The sequence below is a fragment of the Falco cherrug genome, chromosome 8 (assembly GCF_023634085.1).
Source record: "Falco cherrug isolate bFalChe1 chromosome 8, bFalChe1.pri, whole genome shotgun sequence".
Classification (NCBI taxonomy): domain Eukaryota; kingdom Metazoa; phylum Chordata; class Aves; order Falconiformes; family Falconidae; genus Falco; species Falco cherrug.
In genome coordinates this window covers 37644467-37665966 of record NC_073704.1, presented here as the reverse complement: position 1 = coordinate 37665966, position 21500 = coordinate 37644467, and the positions used below count along the sequence as shown (strand labels likewise).

Below are 21500 nucleotides of genomic sequence, written 5' to 3'. Positions count from 1 at the left end.
ATCAAGATGGAAACAAAGTGTTATGAAAACATTTAACCTTATTATTTGAAAAGTGAGAGAGTGTTAATAATACAGAAGAATACTGATATTTAGAAACTTGTTGGCCTGAGGGAACATCAGAGAACGTAGGCGTTACAATTGTGTCTGATCTCTGGTGTGCCTATATTTGAGCTGTAACTGAATACTATTTGGCACCTGACCTAGATAAGCTAATTTTTTGTCTCATTATATAAAAAGACACCAAACCCACCTAGTGTCATTTTCTTCCTCACTTTCTTTCGCTATTGAACGTACATTCACAGTAATAATTAATTTTTGTGTACAACAGAGAATAGCTTAAAGGGAAAAGGAAAAGGTTGCCTCCTATGGGTTTTGATTTGAGACATTCCATTGTAAAAATATTATGTGTAATACATTTTTCTTCCTCTACAAAGCAGATACCCTGAAGTATACTGAAATAATAGAGTCTGATTCACTTTTCCTATTCTGCCCACAGTGTCTAAACATCTGTGTACACTAAACAATGGTGGTTGCAGTCATTTATGCCTTCTAGCCCCTGACAAGATGTATACTTGTGCCTGTCCCACTAACTTTTACCTTGCTGCGGATAACAAGACGTGCTTATCCAACTGCACGGCCAGTCAAGTAAGAGCAGAGCTGGGGGGGAAGGGGGAACAGGGATTATATTTCACTGTGTTTCCACCTGCTTTTAAATAATGAATGCTGGTGCCCATGAAATGTGGGAGCATCAGTCAAAGGAGCTGAAGACTGGGTAACTCTGGTGCCTGGGTAACTGGGTGCATTTACAGTGTTTCATCTTCAAGGCTATTAGTCAAAAATCGACTTGCAAATGCCTTTTTTTTCCAGAGAATGCAGAACTTGTTCCCTTTCAAATGTGGATGTTTCTGCCAGTCACTAGAACAAATACAGCTACTAAACCCTTAAAAATGGCTTTGAAAAAACATTTGTATAAAATATGAAAATACAAAACATATATAACAGTGATACAGGGTGTATGTAACATGTAACAGTGATTTGGGTGTATTCATGCATGAATGAACTTTACATTAATACAAGAACACAAGTTCAGCCCAGTTTGCTAGGTAGGTAAGTGACAGGGTTACATTAAAAACAACCCAGTAGCTGAAACGGAGATGGTAGAATATGCGATTAATTTACAATTACATCAATTAAAACATTTAATTCTTTATGGGAGGTGGATTCCCTGCTACTTGAAGTAAGTATTTGGTGATTCTTTTAATTTATTTTTTTTCTTAAAATATAAGGCAGATTAAGTAGAATATACTGATTTCTTATAAGGGAGCCACTTTGCTAAAAGTCTTTGGACTGTTCTACCCAGTTGATTGTAATAGTACATATGGCCTTTAAACTATTTCCAGTAGTCCAGCTTTTCTAGTAGCCCACTTTTATTATATGTATGCTGATGACCTCTTAAAATGTTCTAAATCATGATACATTTTGTTCATACTCATTAAGGAAAGGGCTTTTCCGTGAAATTTTTAGGGAACCATAGTCATCTTAATAATGATGTACAGTTTCATTCAAGTAATATTGTTATATAAGAGACCTTCCCACTGTCTTCCTTTGTTCCCTAAGGTAGTGTTTTGTGTGATTTTATTATGTTCATTTAGATCTTTTCTGTTTTGACTGTCTGCCTGTTACTTGCCGTTAAGTGATGAAGAAAAATAAAGTGTAAAACACTTGTAAAATGAGGAATTTCTTACCTATTTCCCCCCCATATCTAGCTTCAAAAAATTTGTTCGGTTAAAAACAAAAAAACAAAAAACAAAAAACAATCTTTTTCTTTTTTTTACATTTTTATTAAATGGCACCAGAAGCTTATTCCACAGTGAATTTATATGCTAACAGTTGATTGAATTGCTTTTCTCCTTTCTAAATGATTTATTGTTAGGTTGATTTAAAGGATAGCATCACATCTTGGATCCTCCAGGAAAAATATTTTATCACTTGTGGATTCCATAAGAAGAAGAGCAGGTTTAAATAGAAGCAGCTGCTTCAGACAGTTACAAGCTGATGTTGATTATTAGTCATTTTCTTCCAATTTTGGAATGAGTTTACTGTTTGATAATTCGTCAGTCTGATGGGGTCAGATACAGAGATCAGTAGGAAAAATATTCTTTGCTACTGATGATTTTCAGATGACGCTGTAAAATCATAGCTGTTCCTATGATATAGTTGCTTTTGACAGCACACCCACTGCTAGCTATGTCTGATGAAAAGGAGTCGGATGGCTGATACGCTCGTCTTGCACGTCTGCAGACTTTTAGCTATCTTTCGATGGCTAATCTGACATGAGAAATCGTTTAGTGTAAAACACACCAGGCTGTAGAATACCAAAACTCAGGCCGTTCCAGGCACACTCCTATGAGTGACCCCTGATTTTTCAAGGTGCCTGGCTCCCCAGTTTAGGAGGGAATGCAAATGTTTTCTTACAGAACACAATAGCAGCTAAGAGTTAGTGCTTGTTTCCTGGAATTATATTCATAACGTCATTTTAACAGCCTAAATTCCCTGTGGTGAGCCATGTGAGGCTGGCACCTTCAAACAATTAAGCAGCAGGAAGTCTATGCTGCCAAGTGGGAAATAGTAAGAATGAGGATCGTCTGAGTTTCTGTTTGTCTCCTCCATTTGGAGGCCGCCTGCTCAGCTCCTCCAAGGTGCATACCTTTCTGGAACAGTTCTAACAGTTTCCTCCAAGGTGCATATCTTTCAGGAATGGTTCCAGCAGTTTAGAGTAGCTGCCGTTCAAACCCAGCCTGTTACACAGCATGTGCCTCCATGTGCTACAAGAATGAGGTAGCGCCAGTGTAAGCCCTACTACATAAATGGCCATGAAACCCTACCTTTTCTCGGTGGAAAAGATAAAACTGACCTAATGCACCGAATTCAATGCATCTTTTAAATACTTTAGTAAGCTTTATTGAATAATCAATGATTTCATAAATATAAGCAAAGGAAATAATCATGCCTAGTCACAGAAAATAAAATATCTTGCGCTTCTAAAGCTGTTAGATTCCTTCCTTTCTGTGCTTATACAGCCACCGGGTAGGAAATGCAACATTCCTTAAAAGTTGCTGATAATCTATCCAGATTTTTTCTCCCTTGCATTAGCCACATAATGAACTCTGAATTTAGGTTTTGCCCTGGAAGATTGCACGAAGTAATTTCTACTCTTCATTTTGTTTGTATTCATCTTTCAGTCAGAACAAAGGTATAGTGTTGCCTGAGCTCAGAGTGAAGGCGCCGCCAAGGTCTTACAAAGGATTTTTCTTTTTTGTACAAATATTTTATTCCTTTGGAAGATTGAAAGGCCCAGCTTCATTTTTTCTCATTTAATTCAGACAATATAAGCAAAACTGTATACAGTACAGCACTGTACATTCAGGCCCTTTCCTGTAACTATGAGTGTTTTGGTTTATCTGGAAAAATGATACTGTCTGCTTCAGCAGCCTACAGAGACTGTTAAAAAATGGAAGTGGCTGTTTTGTATAATATATTAGTCAAATCATACAATGCAGCAAAGTGGTTTATGTCAGGGGCACTGTAAGTCAGTGTAGCAATGTCATTGAAACTGCAGTGATTTGTGTCAGTGGAATTCTCAGTGCAAAACATCTCCAAAAAAAGAATATTTAAAAAATAACTTTTATAAAATTAACAGCCAGAGTTGATTAAGGGAACAATGACTTTAGCAGTGAATCTAATTTTTATAAATTGTACTGTTTCTCTTTAAAAATAAATAAATACTCATATCAAAGTTTTTCTTTCTTTCCTTCCTTTTACAGTTCCGTTGCAAAACAGACAAATGCATTCCGTTTTGGTGGAAATGTGACACTGTGGATGACTGTGGAGATGGCTCTGATGAGCCTGAGGAATGCCGTAAGTGCATTCTGAATTTGGAACCCGGTTTTGTCAATGGGGTCTAAATCAAATGCAATGCTTTATAGGTGTTAGGAAGAGGATTCTTTCTTAATGCTTTTCCTCACAGCGCTGTTTCTGTTCCTTGATCTCTGTCAAATTTACAAAGGGTGCAGGCTCTTGTTTCTCAGCCTCTAAAAGATTTTCATTGACTTGTGTCTACTGAGGGTCATGTAAGGTCTTTGGAAAATCATAAGAGCATGTTTTTGATGTTTCAAACCTCTATGTCATCCCAGTTATGGTTTTGCTGAAAATTTTTAATTTGAAGCTATGTTCTAGAGGTTGCTGACTTTTTTAATATAAAAACAATATTCTGCCAGTTTTATTTGGTTTATTTTTGTGTATAATAGAAATGTGGAATTCTGATCTTTGCTGTGTTTCATTGCAGTTATACATGTTTAGCTAGACATTAAGTGCAGTTTTGTGAACGACAGTGTTCTCTATGTGATTCCTTCTAAGGTTCTGTGTATTTTTCACTATATGTTTTCTATAAATATTTTCATGTTAGCATTTTATAAATACAGTCAAAGACAAGTGTGGAGAGATATTTCTCACCCCTCCAGTATGATCAGTTTTATGCAGTGAACATTTTTTATGCATCCTGTGTAACTTTGACACACTGTCCTGAATGTAGTGCAGGTGCAGCACATTTCTTGATAGCCTTCCATATTCCAAATAGTAGGTTACTGTAGTATTCTCCTTGGATTGTAGACAACTGGAAGTCAATTATGATAATATTTCAGCATCCCAAAGGATGGTTGCTGTGATGGTAGCTGACTGCAAGTTCACTTGTTAGGAAAGTACTCTTTCAGTGTACTGGATTTATAAACATCTGTCGATGATGCTATTTTTCAGTCCCAGTCACTGACTACTTTAATACTGTTATGTTCATCCACATAAGTCAAAAGATTCTTGCCTTCTTCCCTTAAGCTTAATATACACAAAATGCTGTACTGTGTTCTACAATCATCCAGTTAATTAACAGTTAATTTAATTTTTTTTTGTATTGAAATCTCTCACCCATATTTTTACAATTTTGTAATTACTTTATCTGCTGCAGAGGGCCTTGAAGCAAGCTTTAACATTTGTAATTATTCTACATATGATTATATTTTAAGCTACACTATGTTTACATAAAATATTATTATAGAGGTGCCTAATTGCTCATCCACTGCAGTGGCAGTGGCTGAGAAGAAATGTTAGACCTTTCATGGGAAATAGAATTAAGAGTGGGACAGTGAGTTTCTTAAACGTAGACTAACTCAAATGTTTAAGTCCTAAATTGCTAAGTCTTTGTTGAGCTAATAGTAGGCATCGACCTGTAGAGGGTTGCTCTCTGTATCATTAGTAATGTGTAGCTATAGTTATGCAAATTTTAAATTTCAGACTTTGAAGTTAATTTTGCAATAGTACGTGTACATTTTAGTTACTAATATCTGTTCAGATTGAGATTATATAGGCAAATACAAAGGTTTATAAATTCTTTTGATTAGTCCATAGAGGAGGGACAAGACTATTGATACTTTAACCATTCCTCTGATAGTATTCATAAGCAGTTTTCTTTTTTTCTCAGCTGAGTTCAGATGTCAGCCAGGACGTTTTCAGTGCGGAACCGGACTTTGCGCTCTTCCAGCCTTTATCTGTGATGGAGAGAATGATTGTGGGGACAATTCTGATGAACTGAACTGTGGTAGGTGATTATATCCATTGTAGACTTCAGAAACATGCTAAAGTGATTTAAATGCCATTCTCCAAACTTTCTCAAGAAACTGTATTTTTATTCTTTTCCCTTTTAATTTTTAAATCTTTTGTTCTTTAGCTTCTGATTTTTTTAACTTGATATTTTTATTCTTTTAACTTAGACACACACGTATGTCTGTCAGGTCAGTTCAAGTGCACAAAGAATCAGAAGTGTATTCCAATAAATCTGAGATGCAATGGACAGGATGACTGTGGTGATGAAGAAGATGAGAGAGATTGTCGTAAGTTATGTTTAGAGAATTTTGCTCTGGCAGCTGTGGCTGATTTTAAAGAAGGAACCAAAGTAAAATATGTAAAATACTGTAAATATCCTCTATGTAAATAATTCGAGGAACATGAAAACCAGATAGTGCACAGGACTGACTAAAACACAATGTTTCATGTACAAGAGAACAAACTAAAATGCCATTTAGTCACTTCATTTTTTAAAGCCACTGCAAAGAAGAGGGGTGTGTAAACAATTAATTTGAAGCATTTAATTGGGTTTCTGACTTAGGCTGAAACCTGTATTTTACTCTTAACCACCTCAGAAATGAGTCATCTTTTGGAAGCTTTCATCTGCCATGCCTTGCAGCAATCCATTTCAATGGAAAAAGATATTTTTCTGTGCCTTTTATTGGAAAAGATGTAGATCTGTAGCTCCTTATACATCTTTTTTCTTTGATGGAGTTTTCTACCTTTTGTATTCCCTTTCTTCTGGAGACTTTTTCATTAATTTACCTATGTAACTTCATTTCCATTTACTCAGCTTTGAATGCATCTTATTTTTTATGAGATCATTTTCACTCTCTTTCTTAGATATAAGTAGAGAAAATATTTTCAGATTTAGAATGGAAATGTATTGAATAGCTTGTGTCTTTGATCATTTTGTAATTACAATGATGTTGCTGTCTTGAAATGCATCGCTGTCCTTCACTCCATCTGTTACTCAGATCTACTGCTGAACTAAGGCACTTATTCCTATTTTCTGAATTAGCTTTCTCAAGGTTTGCATATGCTGCGTTTGTACAAAGAACGTGGCCTTCTCCAAGGAAAAGATTGCTTAGGATACAAAGGATTTGTTGATGATCGTGATTATCTGCCATCTTCCCAATGGCTCAGCAGAGCTGTACTGTCTGACAGACAGTATTACATGTTGGTTTGCATGTTACATCTCATTAAAAACTGATCAAGGGAGGTCAGGGGAACTCCTGTGGAAGATAGGGAGGCTGCTTTTTTCATTATAAAGAACTGCACATGGTATATGGAAGGTTCCCAAAACATTGAGGTGTAGCTGACAGAAATTAAGTCAGAGCAGCAGAGTCTGCAGCACAGCAGTGCTCAGGGGGTGGGAGGGGTACAGTCAGGATCAGCGGTGATGGAGTTCAAGAATTCATAGGGATCAGCAGGGGTGGGACAGTCTGCTGTGACATAAAGCAAGCTTTAGAATTGTCTGAAACACAGCCATCAACCCACCTGAAAAGACACAGTGGGGAGGGGGGGAGGTTAATTATATACATTTTTTATTTCTGTTCTGTCTTATCTAGACTTTATTAGCATCTTAAGAAAGTTAAGTGTGCTAGTTTACATTTTCAGAAGCCATGAGTGAGGTTTTATAAAAACTTAAATTGCCTTTGGGGAGATGACAGAAAGGGTTTTAAGTAGGTCTGCCACAAAGTTCATATTGACTTGGACTCTTGTCACAAGACAGATAACAGAAGAGATTATCTATTTTGTTTTAATTCCACTGGACTGGGATTCATAAGATACAGACCCTTTTTTCACCCCTATGACTCTTCCGTTTTATATATCAAGCGACCTTGAAAAAGTCATATTTCATACTTCAGGCTTTTCATATGTAAAGTGGAGGTAATTATGCTGATCTTCCTTGTAAAGTGCTTTGAAATCCCCTGGTGAGGTGTCCTAGCTGAGAATCAGTATTCTCTTTATAAGTATAGTTAGCAGTATAGCCAAGTCTAAATGTTTTTTAATTCCAGCGTTGTACATTTTTTGTTGTCAACTGGCTGTTCTAAAGGTAGCGCAGTTAAGCTTTAACTGAAAGCATCCTGAAAGAATAGGATAATTAGCTGCATCTTTACTTTGCTGTAGGATTCAAAAAATTTTTTCTGCTAAACTGGTTAAAGTGTGATAAACCCATTATTTACCCGTGGCTTCTTTTAACAGAGCACAGAATTTCACAAATTTGTATATAATTTTAATTACCTATTCGATCCAAACATTGAGAACTGCCTTGTTGCTTCAAAGTGACTTTCAGGATTGGTAACCAGTGTTTTATGAAGTTTGAAAAATAAAAATAAAAATCTGACTGCTTTTTTTAAAGTGGTTTGATTATATCAATGCTAAGTCTTTGTTGTTAAGAGTATCACAACAGACACTTCATTACATTTGTTTAACCTTACTGTTATACATAAAATAATAAATAAACAGAAGACAAAACTATAAACAATGTAAAACTGAATGCTCTTTTCTTACAGATGTTGTGTAAGTGATGCTAGAGATACCCAATTTCTGAATTTTGAACCTTGAGATTTTTTCTTTAAAACAAATATTTTTAATATTAGCAGAAATTTCTAGTTTTAATTTGGAGTCTTTTTTTATTTAAAGCTGAAAACAGTTGTTCTCCAGACCATTTCCAGTGTAAAACAACAAAACACTGCATTTCCAAACTGTGGGTATGTGATGAAGACCCAGATTGTGCTGATGGATCAGATGAAGCTAACTGTGGTAAGTATGCCAGCGGTTTTGGATATACAACTGTAGCTTGAAATTTTTCAAAAGAAGTAGAAGGAAGAAATCATCCCACTTAATATGTCCTCTTTCCATGTATGACACCTTTCTGATATGGTAGCTGTATCTGGCTCGTGCTTGTTGCATGGTAATCTTTATATGAGTAGTCTATCAACTTCATATTATACTACTATTTTATTGGCAGAAGCTGTGAATTAATATCTGATTTGGAACATCGGGACATTCTTGATTTTTTTCTCACAGTATTATCTAATTTCTGTCAATTTATTCTGCATGCTTTTCTGCTGCTGGAGTTCATAAATAGTGAAAAATCTAATAATTTGCAAATTGTGTGAAGACTGCCTGTGCAGAGGTCCAGAGCAGTTTCTAACTTGCCAGGACCAACTTTGCTTCGATCTGTGAGCTCCAGGGAGTTATGTGCCTGGACACACCACTCCACAAACTTTGCATCCCCACAGGACTTCTCCAGGAATCCCTGATGCTTGTGAAACTTCTGTAATTAAATTTGATAGCTTGAGGAGGCAGATCTTGTGCAGACACCAAGGACAGAATTGCACCGTTACCAAACCAAGCCCTAATTCCTATCAGATTTTACACAATGCCCAGAACTATTGCTACTGAGGCAGGTTGGGTTTTTTTCAGAACAGAAGTACTAGCTTTGAATCCAATAACTTCTTTCATTGCTTTTTTGAAGATTCATTGTTGGATCACAGATGTAGCTCTACGGTTTTTAGCATGTTTCTCGTTGATAGAATGGGTGAATTGATTATATTCCTGCAGAAACAGTTAAAATTATTTTATTAAGACAATACTCACAGAAAGTTGAAAATCTAAGCAGTTGTCACATTGTGATATGTATGTGATATTTTACTGTATATACCTAGTATGCTATTCATCATCACCTGGAGAAAAAAACAGATCACACTGTATAGTAGTAGTAGTAGTAGTAGTAGCTGTCCTCAGTCTTTGCTAGCATTGTTGGAAAGTATTTAGTCAGCTCTTTTTTGGTAAATGAAAGAAAATAATAAATATAAATAATCTGCCTGGGAAGTGGATTACAGGTAATCAGAGTCAGAATAAGTGGATCAGTATTGTTGGAAAATCACTCCCATGGATGTCAATGCAAGACGCATCCTCACCAAGTGCAGAAAACCTTGTAGAAATTTCAACACAGGTCTATAAAGAAAAAGATGGAAAAATGTTTTGAGATGGAAAAGAACAAGTACGGTTGTACAGAACATTCAAAAATTTAACTCTTATTCATCCACGCATCAAAAAATAGTTTGATGAAACACATGAGTCTGGACAAGTTTATGCTTCCTCTGGGACAAGAGTAACGAAATTACAGACCGTAATCAAGAACAAAGCACTGAGAGACAGCCAAATTTCCATGGATATGTTTTAGGCAAGTGACACAAGCACATCTATGAAAATGTCAGTTGGTAAATAGTCCTAGGAAACTGAACTCTTCCTCAACACTGAAAATCCATGACCATTTTTTGAATTTTCAGGAAGGGGAAACAAATTTATCATAGCAACTGGAGAGAAGTTACAGTTCAAGAAATCATTTGACTTGAAAAAACAGTGAATACAAAGGAGATGAATCTTTGCCATAGTCTTTATATCCTCTTCTGGGATACTATAGAACTACCCCCATACTGCTCACCACCTGATCCACTTCACAGGTGCTTTCTCTTACACTGCCCCCCATCACCTGGCTTTCTAATATGCCATTTCTGTCCAATTCGGACAGCATTCCAAGCTTCCAAACAGTGGATTCATATTTTGAGCAAATCACCCAAGCCCAACTGATGTAGCACAAAGGGTCTTAAAATAATTAATCTAATAATATCCACAAGACACAAAGTTTAAAAGAAGAGAGGAAGAAGCCCCAAAACTAATGCTGAACAGGAAAAACTGTATTTCTATAAGGTACTACACAGTGTTTCATCACTTTAGCCAATATAGAAGAATAATGTTCAAGTTAACTCGAACGATTAAGCAGTATAGAGGTGCAATGCATGCAATCCCCACTTTTTGAAACTTTATGAACTTTTATTTTTTTAACTTTATAAAAAAATAGGTTTTTTCAATCACAGTAAATACAACTGGTTATGATGGTTTGTAGCTAAGCTTCATCTTGCCTTTTACTCTGTCTCTGGCAGTGACTGAAAGCTAGTACCTAGGCAAGAATTTGCAAGCAAAGCAGGACTGTAATGAAACTTCCCCGGGACACTCTTCCAGCCTCTAACAATCTGAGAATCAAGAGATATTGTGAGTCAATTGTAGCTCTGTATATGGTAACACTTGATGGATTTCAGGTCTTAACCTTTGTAAAGTTTTTCACAACCTGCTGCAACAAGGAGTTCCACAGCTTAATTACACACCTCCCTGAAAAACCACCTACTTTTTTCATTTATATCTGTTAGTTGCATATAATGCTTTTAGTTTTTGTATTGGAGGAGACAGAACAAATTATCTGTGTTTACAATCTCTATGCTACGTATGGTTATGTACATATACAACAACTAAGCCTTGACAAGAGCAGGGTGGGTTCAGTCACATTTTACAGCTTTCCATAATTTTAGCATATAAACTATGTTTAAATGACCTTATTATAGTTTTAACACAGTTTGGTCTTCCATGTTTTGGAGTTTTTTTTAAGTTTAAAGATGGTTATTTTTATGAACAAAGTTTGATAGAATTAAATTCTAGAGCTGGAACTGATTATAATAAAGATCTGCATATGTTGATGTTAATACTAACTTGTTTTCATTTCCAAAGTGTTTACAAAGCAAAACTTATATAAAGGGTGTTCTCTTTTCTGCTGAAGTGCTGCATAGTCCTATGTGTTTTGCTTAGTCAACATCTGCTGCTGTGTGTTATTGGAGATACGATATCAAGTAAATTTGTTGAAAGTAGTCTGAATGTATTTAGTCTTCTGCGGTTACTTTCCAACTCAGACAGTTGGAGTAGAATTAGGAAACGTATGTTTATTAAAGAGTGCACAGTGTTTTCCAAAGAGGAATAGGTAGGGTTAATTCATGCTTTCTGTCCAGGTAAAAAAAAGAAGCCATTAGATTGTCATAATCCTTGCTCACAACTTGAATACTTTACCTGAAGTAAGGCCCTGTTTCAGTCAGAATCTGAATAAAGCTCTGTGGTCTTGGAAAGTGATTCTAGTCAGCTTTAAAGGTGACAGGTATTTCAGGTCTTTATTAGCGTAATGTGTCAACATTACTATGACTGCTTTCTGCTTCCTCACTTTTTTAATATTAATTTTATTTTTGGCCTAAAGACTCAAAGTATTTTTTTTTCCTGATGATGAAAACTATGTTATTTGAGACATTTGAAAGATGTATTATATAAACTTTAAACTTCCTTCAACGGGCTTATATCCTGTTCCCAGCATCAGTGGCAGCCTGCCAAGTTCTAGAGCAGCTAGATGATCCTCGATCAAAAGCGAGTTTCTTTTAATTTCTCACTTTATCCCTCTCAGAGAGGCACATGCATGCACACACACACTCACCACGTGCATGATATTAAAATCACCAAATGGCAATGTGGTGCAATTAGGGACAAATTAGTGTTTTAGTGCATAGGGATTGATGTTTGAATCAAAATGCTTTTAGGGTGCATATGTAATACTTTGGGGTTTGTTCTGTTTTGTTTTCCATTGAAGCTTTCATCCTATTTTCTTTATGCACATTTAGAATTATTTCTAAAATAAAATCCTAGTTTGGTATGTACAAAAGATGAACCCGAACCAAGCAGCAGCTCCCTCGAGCAGTCACACAGATTTCAGAGAAGGAGCCTTTGCCTGTTACAGTAGATCAATGAATCTCTTAATAACAATATGAAGAGAAAAAAATTAAAATTTAATTATGAGTACTTCTTTGCCTTTCTACCATTCCTATCTGAACTTTCATGTTTTAAGGTGGTCTCATTTTAAGAAGAACAGAAAGCAATTTAGTATTGAAGACAGCAATGACAAAGTATCTGTCGGCCCATGTGTTCTCTTCAGGGTTCCACAATTTTAAAAAATAGTCTTGCACTATTTCCTTTGAGTAAATCAGTCTTTCTCAAAGATCAGATATTTGTTATGCAACTTGCCCAAATTTTTCCCTTTGTTACGTCTTAGTACTACTATCCTAGTGTTTGCCTCAGTTCTCAGTAATGTGAAGACAGAAATACAAGACAAGCAAATCTGGTTTGTAAGACATCATCAAGTGTAAGCTGCTACGGGCGATTAGTTGTCCCATAGGAAGAACGAAGCTTTCAGATTTGTGAAGCGAGGAAGGAGAGCCTTACAAACATATGAACTATTTTGTATTTTTAAAAAATAATTAAATTTTCCTTTGTGGGTGATAAAAATAGAGTAAGAAGAGAAACATTAGTATTCAAGTAGTAATCATAAGGTTAGACTACACTCATAAATTTAAAAAAGAATAAAAATACAGCCTTCACAAGTGTAAAGACACCATGCTAGAAAATGGATTTAGCACCCTTGAGAACTAGGTAATTCTTAATGAAGAGCAGGAAAAGATATATTGCATGTTCTCTTCATCCTAGCAGGTAGCTGAAATGAAAGGATGTCATCTGTGGTTCCTGTGTCACTGATTAAATCTTTATATTTCTGTTGAATGTGGAAGGGTAAATAGAACATAATATGTCATTAGTCTGTGGGCTCATTTTGTGGGTAGATCTGTTAACTGGAGATTGTATACCTTACTAGAAATACTTCAATAAATACAGGATGGATTTCTACTTTGAAATTTGATCTTTTGCAAAGCTACAGAAACCAGAAACAAATTACAAGAGTATCTTGGGTTTGGGTGGTGGTGGTATTTTTGTGTTTTGTAAAGTTAAATATTTTTTAAGTGCCTGCCAATGCAAATATTTGAAGTGTCGTGATTGAAATGTCATGGACTGTCACCTTGAGAAACATAATAGGAAAAAGTATTTTGTGAGAAAATTACTTAGTCATGATTATTGGCAGAAAATAAGGAACAAATGCAAAAGGTAGTATTGTAATTATCAAATTCTTGAGCGTACATAACTGAGCTACAACACCATGTACTTCCACCTTCTCGATAGCCATATGCAGGTTTGATTTATCACTCTAGTTGCAGAACTACACCTAAAACAAAGCACACAAGGCAGCCGTTTGGGCTGTCACATCAAATGCAATACCCCTAGTTTGTGGTAGTTTCCATTTAACAGATGCAGAAAGCAGGTTGATTTAAGCTACTGTTTCAGTCCTCCTTCATTCTGTCAGTTGTTAGAACTCATTGAGTTGTCATGATAGCACTATGAAGTTTGAACTGACGTGCTATGAAATAGCCTAATGGAAATTTAAAAAAATTTCTATTGAAATATCCCCACAGTGACATGTAATTTTAAATATGTCATTGAGGTTTTTACAGAGCACATGATTTTTTTCAAAGAAAATGTCACTGATAACTTTTTAATTTATTTCATTTCCTCTCTATCCTTAGAACCTGAAAAAATTACTCCAGAAATAAAAAGTATAAATAAAATACAGAGGCAGCTCCCTCCTGCTTCAGGAGTTCAGGATGTTTATGCATCTCCCAGAGGCTTTGCCTACAATGCTACTCTGTAAACAGAAAAACTCATTAAAAATTTACTGCATGAAGAAAATTAATCTCAGTTTAGTGTTATATGTTCTAGTGTTTTACTTTGTATAAATGGGCTTCCAATCTAAGACATCAGAATGTGAAAATGTAAATCAAAATGCAGAGTTTTCTGTCGGGTAAGATTAGTCTTAAATCATTATATATGCAAACAGAAGTTTTGAGACATGTATATTTTATACATTTTCAAATAAATATTATTGTGGTTTACCGTGATCTGATCTTTTGTAAAGCAGTCTTACAGATAAATCCAAGTAGAAGTCAATGCAGGCTTTTTAAGACTCAGTGCAATTACACCCTCTCTTCAAACTATTTTCTGATCACTTCTGAATTTCATAATTTTTACTTTAAATGGCAGTGTAAATGGTCTATATTTTAATTTTATTATCAAATTTATGCACATATCTCTCTTGGTGTGAATGAATAAATAGGATCTTAAAGTATGTAGTATAATAAATTATTTCTGAAAGTAACATACCAAGTGTTATGGTTGCTTCTTCTTAAACCTGTCTAGCAGTATTGTCCTTTCACTGTTTAGTAACAGTCTTCCCCATTTTGACTCTTTGCCTGCAATGATGTAAATGATATTCATCTTAATTACAGATAAAAAAACTTGTGGGCCTCACGAATTCCAGTGCAAAAACAACAACTGTATTCCAGATCACTGGAGATGTGACAGCCAAAACGATTGTGGTGATAATTCTGATGAAGACAATTGCAGTAAGTAACTTTCACCTAAGTGCAAGTTGTAAGGAGTGGAGTCAGTTTTGCAACATGTAAGAGGAACCTTTTTGGTTTTGATAAACTGCACATTTATGTTTTTATATAATGCCATCTGAGCTGCTAAAAATCAGTTGACCAGAATTGAAAATGGCCTTTGCTGAAATTTTTCAATTTTTTTCATTCTTATAAAGAGCTGTAATTCTGTATCAGCAATGCAAAAATGCCTGACCTATGACTTTTCAACCTGATGAATTCAAAATAAATATTGCATTTAATTTACCTTTGTCAATAAGTTACATATCACCTTTCTTGTCTCTATATAAGAATCATAAAATCTGCTCAGTGGTAAAGTGATAAACATTTGTTAACAATAGGATTTGATCAAATGATACTTGCCCATTACATTAGTTATCTTCCAGAGATGATTTGCCTTGCTTGTACCGTGAGAAGTCCATTTCTATAATACTTGATCAGATTAAGAAGTAAATGTTGTTATTCAAAGTAACTCAGGTAGCCTAGTTCTCTCTTACCTCTGAGGAACCTGAATGCCTAATAAATCTCTGTAATACCACTTTCAGTGAGTTAATTTAGATCTGGTTCTCAAGAAGAAATGACAAATTCTTAAGGGTTTTATCTCATAATCATTGTCTTTAAGAAATATTTTAAGAGGTAAGTTCCACAAATAGTTCTTGTGTCTTCTCTTCAGCTGACAATTTCTGTTCTTTTATTTTGTGCTTGGAAATCCAAGAAATTAATATCTTGGTGTATAGATAATCTTGAGTGCATACTCGTGATTGTATATCATGAATGTATATTTAGTATCTCAAAGGTAATGACCTAGAAAGCTTAATAAATCAGGCATTCTAATGCTGATATGTGCTGTCAGCCCATTTCTCCAATTCGAGACGTGGTGGCCATAGGTACAGGATGTCTGAAGACTGGCTCATTCTGCTTAAAAGGTTGAAGTGGTTTTGTCAGCCTTTTAATTACTATCTACATTTGAAAATGTTGTGTTACTGCAAACAATAGTGCTGTAGTTTTCATATGCAAGTGTTCTATCTAAAGGGGGCAATATCATGTAGTTCAGTAATCGCTCAGAGACGTTTATTTTTATACCCTGGGGCAGCGTTAACACACAAAATTTTTCTTAACTTTGCAGAAGATTTTACATAGGAATTGGCTATTGGTGCCAGTGGAATTTTTCCATTTTCATTTATATTATAAATACCAAGAAATTATTTGATATTCTTTTATGCTGATAGAAAACTCAAATAAAGAGACATAGTTTTGGTATAGCAGCATTAAATCCTACGTGACTAGATAATCTCTGGAAAAGTTAGAAAAAATAATTGCTATAAGACATTATTGCTGTTTGCAAAGTAAATGTCAAGCACCTTATTTGAAATTTGCTATACGTGAAGTGTGATTTATTTATCACCCAGTATTAATTGTTTTCTTCCTTAAATCTTAGACTATCATACTAGAAAGTGATTAAAATAACATTTCATATTATGAGGGAGCAATCAATTAAGTTATATATTCAGTTCTTGGCTGTTCTCTAGAGCTGCAGATAAAGAAATCTGTAGTTTTAAGGATGGAATTAATGAGTTGAGTGTGCCCAGACCAGCTGATGGACCAAACTAAAGACTGGAGTGGTAAACTGTAGTTTGTGTTAGGGTTTTGTTTTTTTTTTTTCATTTTCTTTTGCTTGTCGAGTGCATTCTTCAGTTCTAACTGTTGAATCCCATATTCTTCTGTTTAGATTAAATACAGTAGGCTGACATAGTTGTAAGCTTCAAGATCTTGGAAGCGCTGGGGAAATACATAATGCTGTTCAGTTGTTTGAAATTGATGTATAAAATCCTTTGTAGGCTGTCAAGCCACTTATAGAATACAGTGTAATGAAACAAATATATACAAAATTAGAACTTCAAAAGCATTTGACAGTATATTACATTGTGCATTATAAGTTGTTCATAGCATACATGAATATACAAAGGGCTTGTCAGGCAACTATATCAGAAAATGAGTCGTTTCTCAAGAATGCATTCATTGAATTATAGATGTTCAGCTCAGATATTTACATTTCTCTGTATAGTTTCTTCACGTGCACACACAGCATCCTGGTGAAGTTATCAGAAGTGAAACAAAATATATGTCAAAAAAATATCACATACGGGTGTGAAAAATTAATAGTGTTACAATGCAAATAGCTGTGCCCATTATGACTTCATTTAACTGTATTTGCCTTACAGTCTATTGGTCTTTATATGTGGACCTTCCCGAATAAGTAAGAGTTATTAGGAAGGTTCTAGGTCCATACTGAGTTAGCACTAAGCAAACTTTGACTCTTTTGACTTAATATCTTTTTGGAGGGGGGTATTTCTTTTCAGAGTTTATTTGGATTTCTAAAAACAAATTAGAGCAAAAGTAGTATTTTCTCTTTCCGGGAACGTCAAAAAATGAAAATTTCATAATAATGACCGTCTTATTTCTGCTGAAAAGGAGGAACTAGTAATCTTTTAATGAATGTAATTAAAGAAAATATAATACACTGTAAACAATGAAGCAAATCAAATGTAATAATGCTGTAGAAAGATATTAATTCAATCAGTTTAAAAATACTGCTGTTGCTAGAGAATCTTCTCAGTGCTGTTTTGTTGCTCCTACAAGTTGTCAAGAAAATAAATTAGTTAATTTTGGTCTGGGATGAGTTTGTATCCCAGTCAGAATGAGAATTAGCAATTATTTAACGTTTAAGTGAAAACATAAACCAGCATATTGGAAGACACTGAGCTACAGTGTCTTATAATGTGATAACCTCATTAGTAAATTTTGAGTGGGCAGTGTGGTAAATTCACATTGTTTACATTGCTGAAGGCTCAGCTGGCTTGGTGCAAGTCAGACAGTGGCTAGTGTCAGTTTGCTATAGAGCATCTAGGTGTCAATGCTGGCCAAAGGCAACTGTGCTACTTTAGGATGGTAAAATGATGTATACCAAAGGTTTCTCCTTTAACGTATACCTATCAGTTTTGTGCCTGGGTTAAAAAAGAACAAGTGTCTTTGTTTTGGTGAAATACAGTGCTAAGTTCTTGAAAATAAGTAAAGGAAATCTACATTTAATGCCACATTAAATATATGAAAATACCGCACCTGTGACCACTCTTAATTATCTTGTGTTTACAAATGTTCATTCTGCAGGATGGTCTGCGTTACTGTTTTTAGCAGTATTGTAATGGAGAATTATAAGGAAGGGTGGTTTTGTTTCTGCCTCCTCTACCATATTGTCATGTGTACTGGTTTGGGCTGGGATAGATTTAATTTTCTTCATAGTAGCTCCTATGGTGCAGTGTTTTGGGTTTGTGACCAAAACACAGTTGGGGTATCTACTTTTACTACATGCAAGTTCTATCTTTCCCATTATACAATTAGTTTCTCTAACAGATGATACAAGACCTAGAATTCTCACAAGGGGCAAACAAACATGTCCTGTACAAATACAGGTAAAACATACACTGTACTTTAAACTTCATGTCGTATTTTAAGAAAGAAAGGGTCCCCGTTCCATCCCATCATTCCCCCCCCCCCCCCCCGACTTAGATATTAGTACATTAGCCTCCTTAAAAATCCTTTCCATTCATTACTTATTGCAATATCTATGCTATTAAATGCAAAATGGAACCCCAAATGTGGAATAATTATAACTGTTTCTCAGGGGATCCTTTTCTTGTTACCCTCTGTTGGCTCTACAGATTATTTTCAGACTTCAAAATGTGAAAGAGGTAGATCATCTTATGTGCTGTGTTTCAAATGAAACTATTTCTAATAATTCAAAAATGCCTTTCTCGGGAAGGAGTTTCAGTGTTCTTGTAAAGCAAAAGCTGAAAGATGCTGTCTTTCACTGGTTGCACAGAAGTCTATTAATACTTACTCCTTTCACCAACAGTCTGAGCACTGATGGGAAAGTACTCTGCGATGTTCATATGTAAATCACAGAGATGTATTCCAGCAGCCGAAGAAATATTTCTTGCAAACAGAGAATTGAGAAGTTAGCTCATTGTGTACATTTTCCAGAATCAAATCTCTGTTTATAAATAATTCATGACCAGTATAGAAAATGTATTTGCTTATATTTTGCAAATCAATATAGAAACATGACAAATGCTTATTTGCATGTGAATTGCTTTTTCCACAAATTATTTCCTTTACATAATTTATCATACCCTGAACTTCCTTCTCCTGGCCCACTGACAACAAAAAGAATCAAATGTCAGTGATTTGCTAAGGTTTATACCATAAGCTTTTGCTTTGAAAAAAAAATTTGAAGTAATACGTGTATAATCTAAGCAGCCATATAAATGCTAACCTTTGATTTGCCTAAATAAAACATTGTTGGAGAACTGATGCAATTGCTGTAGATCTGCTTTTACAATGACTTTCCTACCACTTCAAAATGAAAAGTTATGCCTACCTGAAAACTGAAATTTCCCTTAAAATATTTCAAACAGGGTCATTTGGCTTTTTTTATGAAATGCAGGGGAAAAAAAAGTAACTGAAAGGTTCATTAAAACTATTTCTTTCTTGAAACAGTTCTTGATTTTTAGAAATAAAAAAAAAAAAAAAAAACCAACAAAACCAACCCTAAGTTTAACTTTACCTTTAGATCTACACAACTCATGTCTAGCATATTCTCATGCTGGTATTACCAAATTCTTCTCAGTTGGAAGCTTCTCACTTTGTGTTTTCTTTCCTTGATCATTATGGTGTTTTTCAAAAGCGTTCATGCTTCCACCTGCCATAACTAGCTAAAGGACGCTTTAGCCTTACCCAGTCCGTTACTGCCCATTGCTGCTGTTCGCTCTCAGATTCTCCTTTCTTTTTTACCCTTCCTCCATTGATTTAGTTACTGTCATTTACCATTTGCCTGAAGTTTTTTCACATCTCTCTGTTGGAAAGGTCTTACTAATTAATCCTTATTCTTGATTTTTGCATTATTTAGATAATGCAGTGTTTACTGTGATGGAAATAATCCCACAAATAATCCTTATTTGCTTTTTCAGCCCTGCTTTCCCAAAGCTCTCAGAGTGGCAAAGTCCAAATTGCATGTAAAGACTTGCTTAAATTCTCCTCCATCCCCACCGCTTTTCTACCTTTATTTAATCTAATGGCCTGGAGTCCAGAGATTAACTTAATTTTTTTCCAATGTCTTTTGTAATGGTCCTCCTTTTCAGGAGGAAAGCACACAATATTCTGCGAGGGGAACCTTCCACGCTGCTCCCCTTGCCAGTGTTTCCGTGTCAGCAGCAGCGAAAATGCAAAGCTGTGCAGCCAGCCAGCCTCACCTGCTCGGGGTTACTCCATCACTCCATGCAGCCTGCTTCTGTGTTTGCTTTGCCTGTACCTTGAATACTGTGCCTTCTCTTCCCCTTTATTGTGTCCACCTTTTATAATGACGTCAGACTTCCCTGTGTTTTGTTTCTTCCCAGGGAGTAGAACAACCCGTTTATCATAAAATATCCTACTTCTCTTTCAACCTTTCCTGTCTTCAATCCATCTCTAAGCTCCTTAGATTCTTTATCTAACATCTTCCTTTGGTTTCCCTAAAATTACTTGAAAATTCCATCGTTATCCTTACTTTTTTTTTTCTTTTTCTGTTTTTTCTTTCTTTTTTTTTTTTTTTTTTTAACAAATTGGCAGTAGTGTTTGGGTTTTTTTGAAAGACTACTGTCCAGTGACTTTTGCAACTTACTGTATTCTTATTCTGTTAAAACTCTGTAATGATTTCATCAGTATTTAAGTCAGTGGATTATTCATTCCATAATTCATTCCATTCAATCCAAGAAAGTAGATTTTACTTGAAGCCTCAAACTGTACCTTTTTAGGCATTCCATATACCATTTCCATTGAATGCTTACCCCAGAGGAAGCTGACTCTTGGCACACACACGTATGTTAAACGATATTTGATAAATGGTGTGTTACTGTGTGGTGGAAAGACAAAGGTCTGGGTAATTCTAATTATACTGGATTTTAACAGGTGTAATCTGTGATGCATCTCTCACAAAACCTGTAGTAACATACATGCATTGAAATAAGTAATACTCACATGGTCAGCATCGCATATTTTTTCAAATAGATTTGATAGAACTCAAAAGTATTTTCATTACTATGTTACTATATGTAAATGAAATTTAGTTGTTATAAGTTATGAAACAAAACCCTGCAGGGAGGAAATCCTTATAGTTTGCACATTAGTGGTTTTGACTGTTGTAGTCATTGATTGCTTGGTGGGGCTTATGTATAAAATATTTTGTTGAAATTCTAATAAACCTAGGGTTGCTATTTTTCTTTATTCAGAGCCTCAAACGTGCACTTTGAAAGACTTTCTTTGCGCAAATGGAGACTGTGTTTCAGCAAGATTCTGGTGCGATGGAGACTATGACTGTGCAGATGGCTCAGATGAGGTAGGCTTCTTCCAGGACAAAAATATTCTTTAGAAAATCAGTAGTTTTCTTCGTTGGATAATGGATTCCCATATATGAATATTTCAAAAAACATCAATGAGAATTCTACATATGAGTCCATATATACAAATGTCTTTACTAAATTAAAACTAAATGTATTGAAATAGTTGTCCTAATAATAAAACATGCAAATA

At 35.1% G+C, this 21500-nt stretch overlaps 1 protein-coding gene across 1 annotated transcript in view; it reads left to right on the top strand.

Moving 5' to 3' along the window:
* Positions 1-21500, top strand: part of LRP1B (LDL receptor related protein 1B) — a 470805-nt gene that overhangs the window by 375805 nt on the left and 73500 nt on the right. Inside the window, exons 60-66 of the mRNA XM_027815297.2 lie at positions 497-645; positions 3825-3918; positions 5531-5647; positions 5820-5939; positions 8323-8442; positions 14724-14840; positions 21200-21306. Coding sequence (XP_027671098.2) covers positions 497-645; positions 3825-3918; positions 5531-5647; positions 5820-5939; positions 8323-8442; positions 14724-14840; positions 21200-21306 — 824 coding nt within the window. The remainder of the gene's footprint in view (positions 1-496; positions 646-3824; positions 3919-5530; positions 5648-5819; positions 5940-8322; positions 8443-14723; positions 14841-21199; positions 21307-21500) is intronic.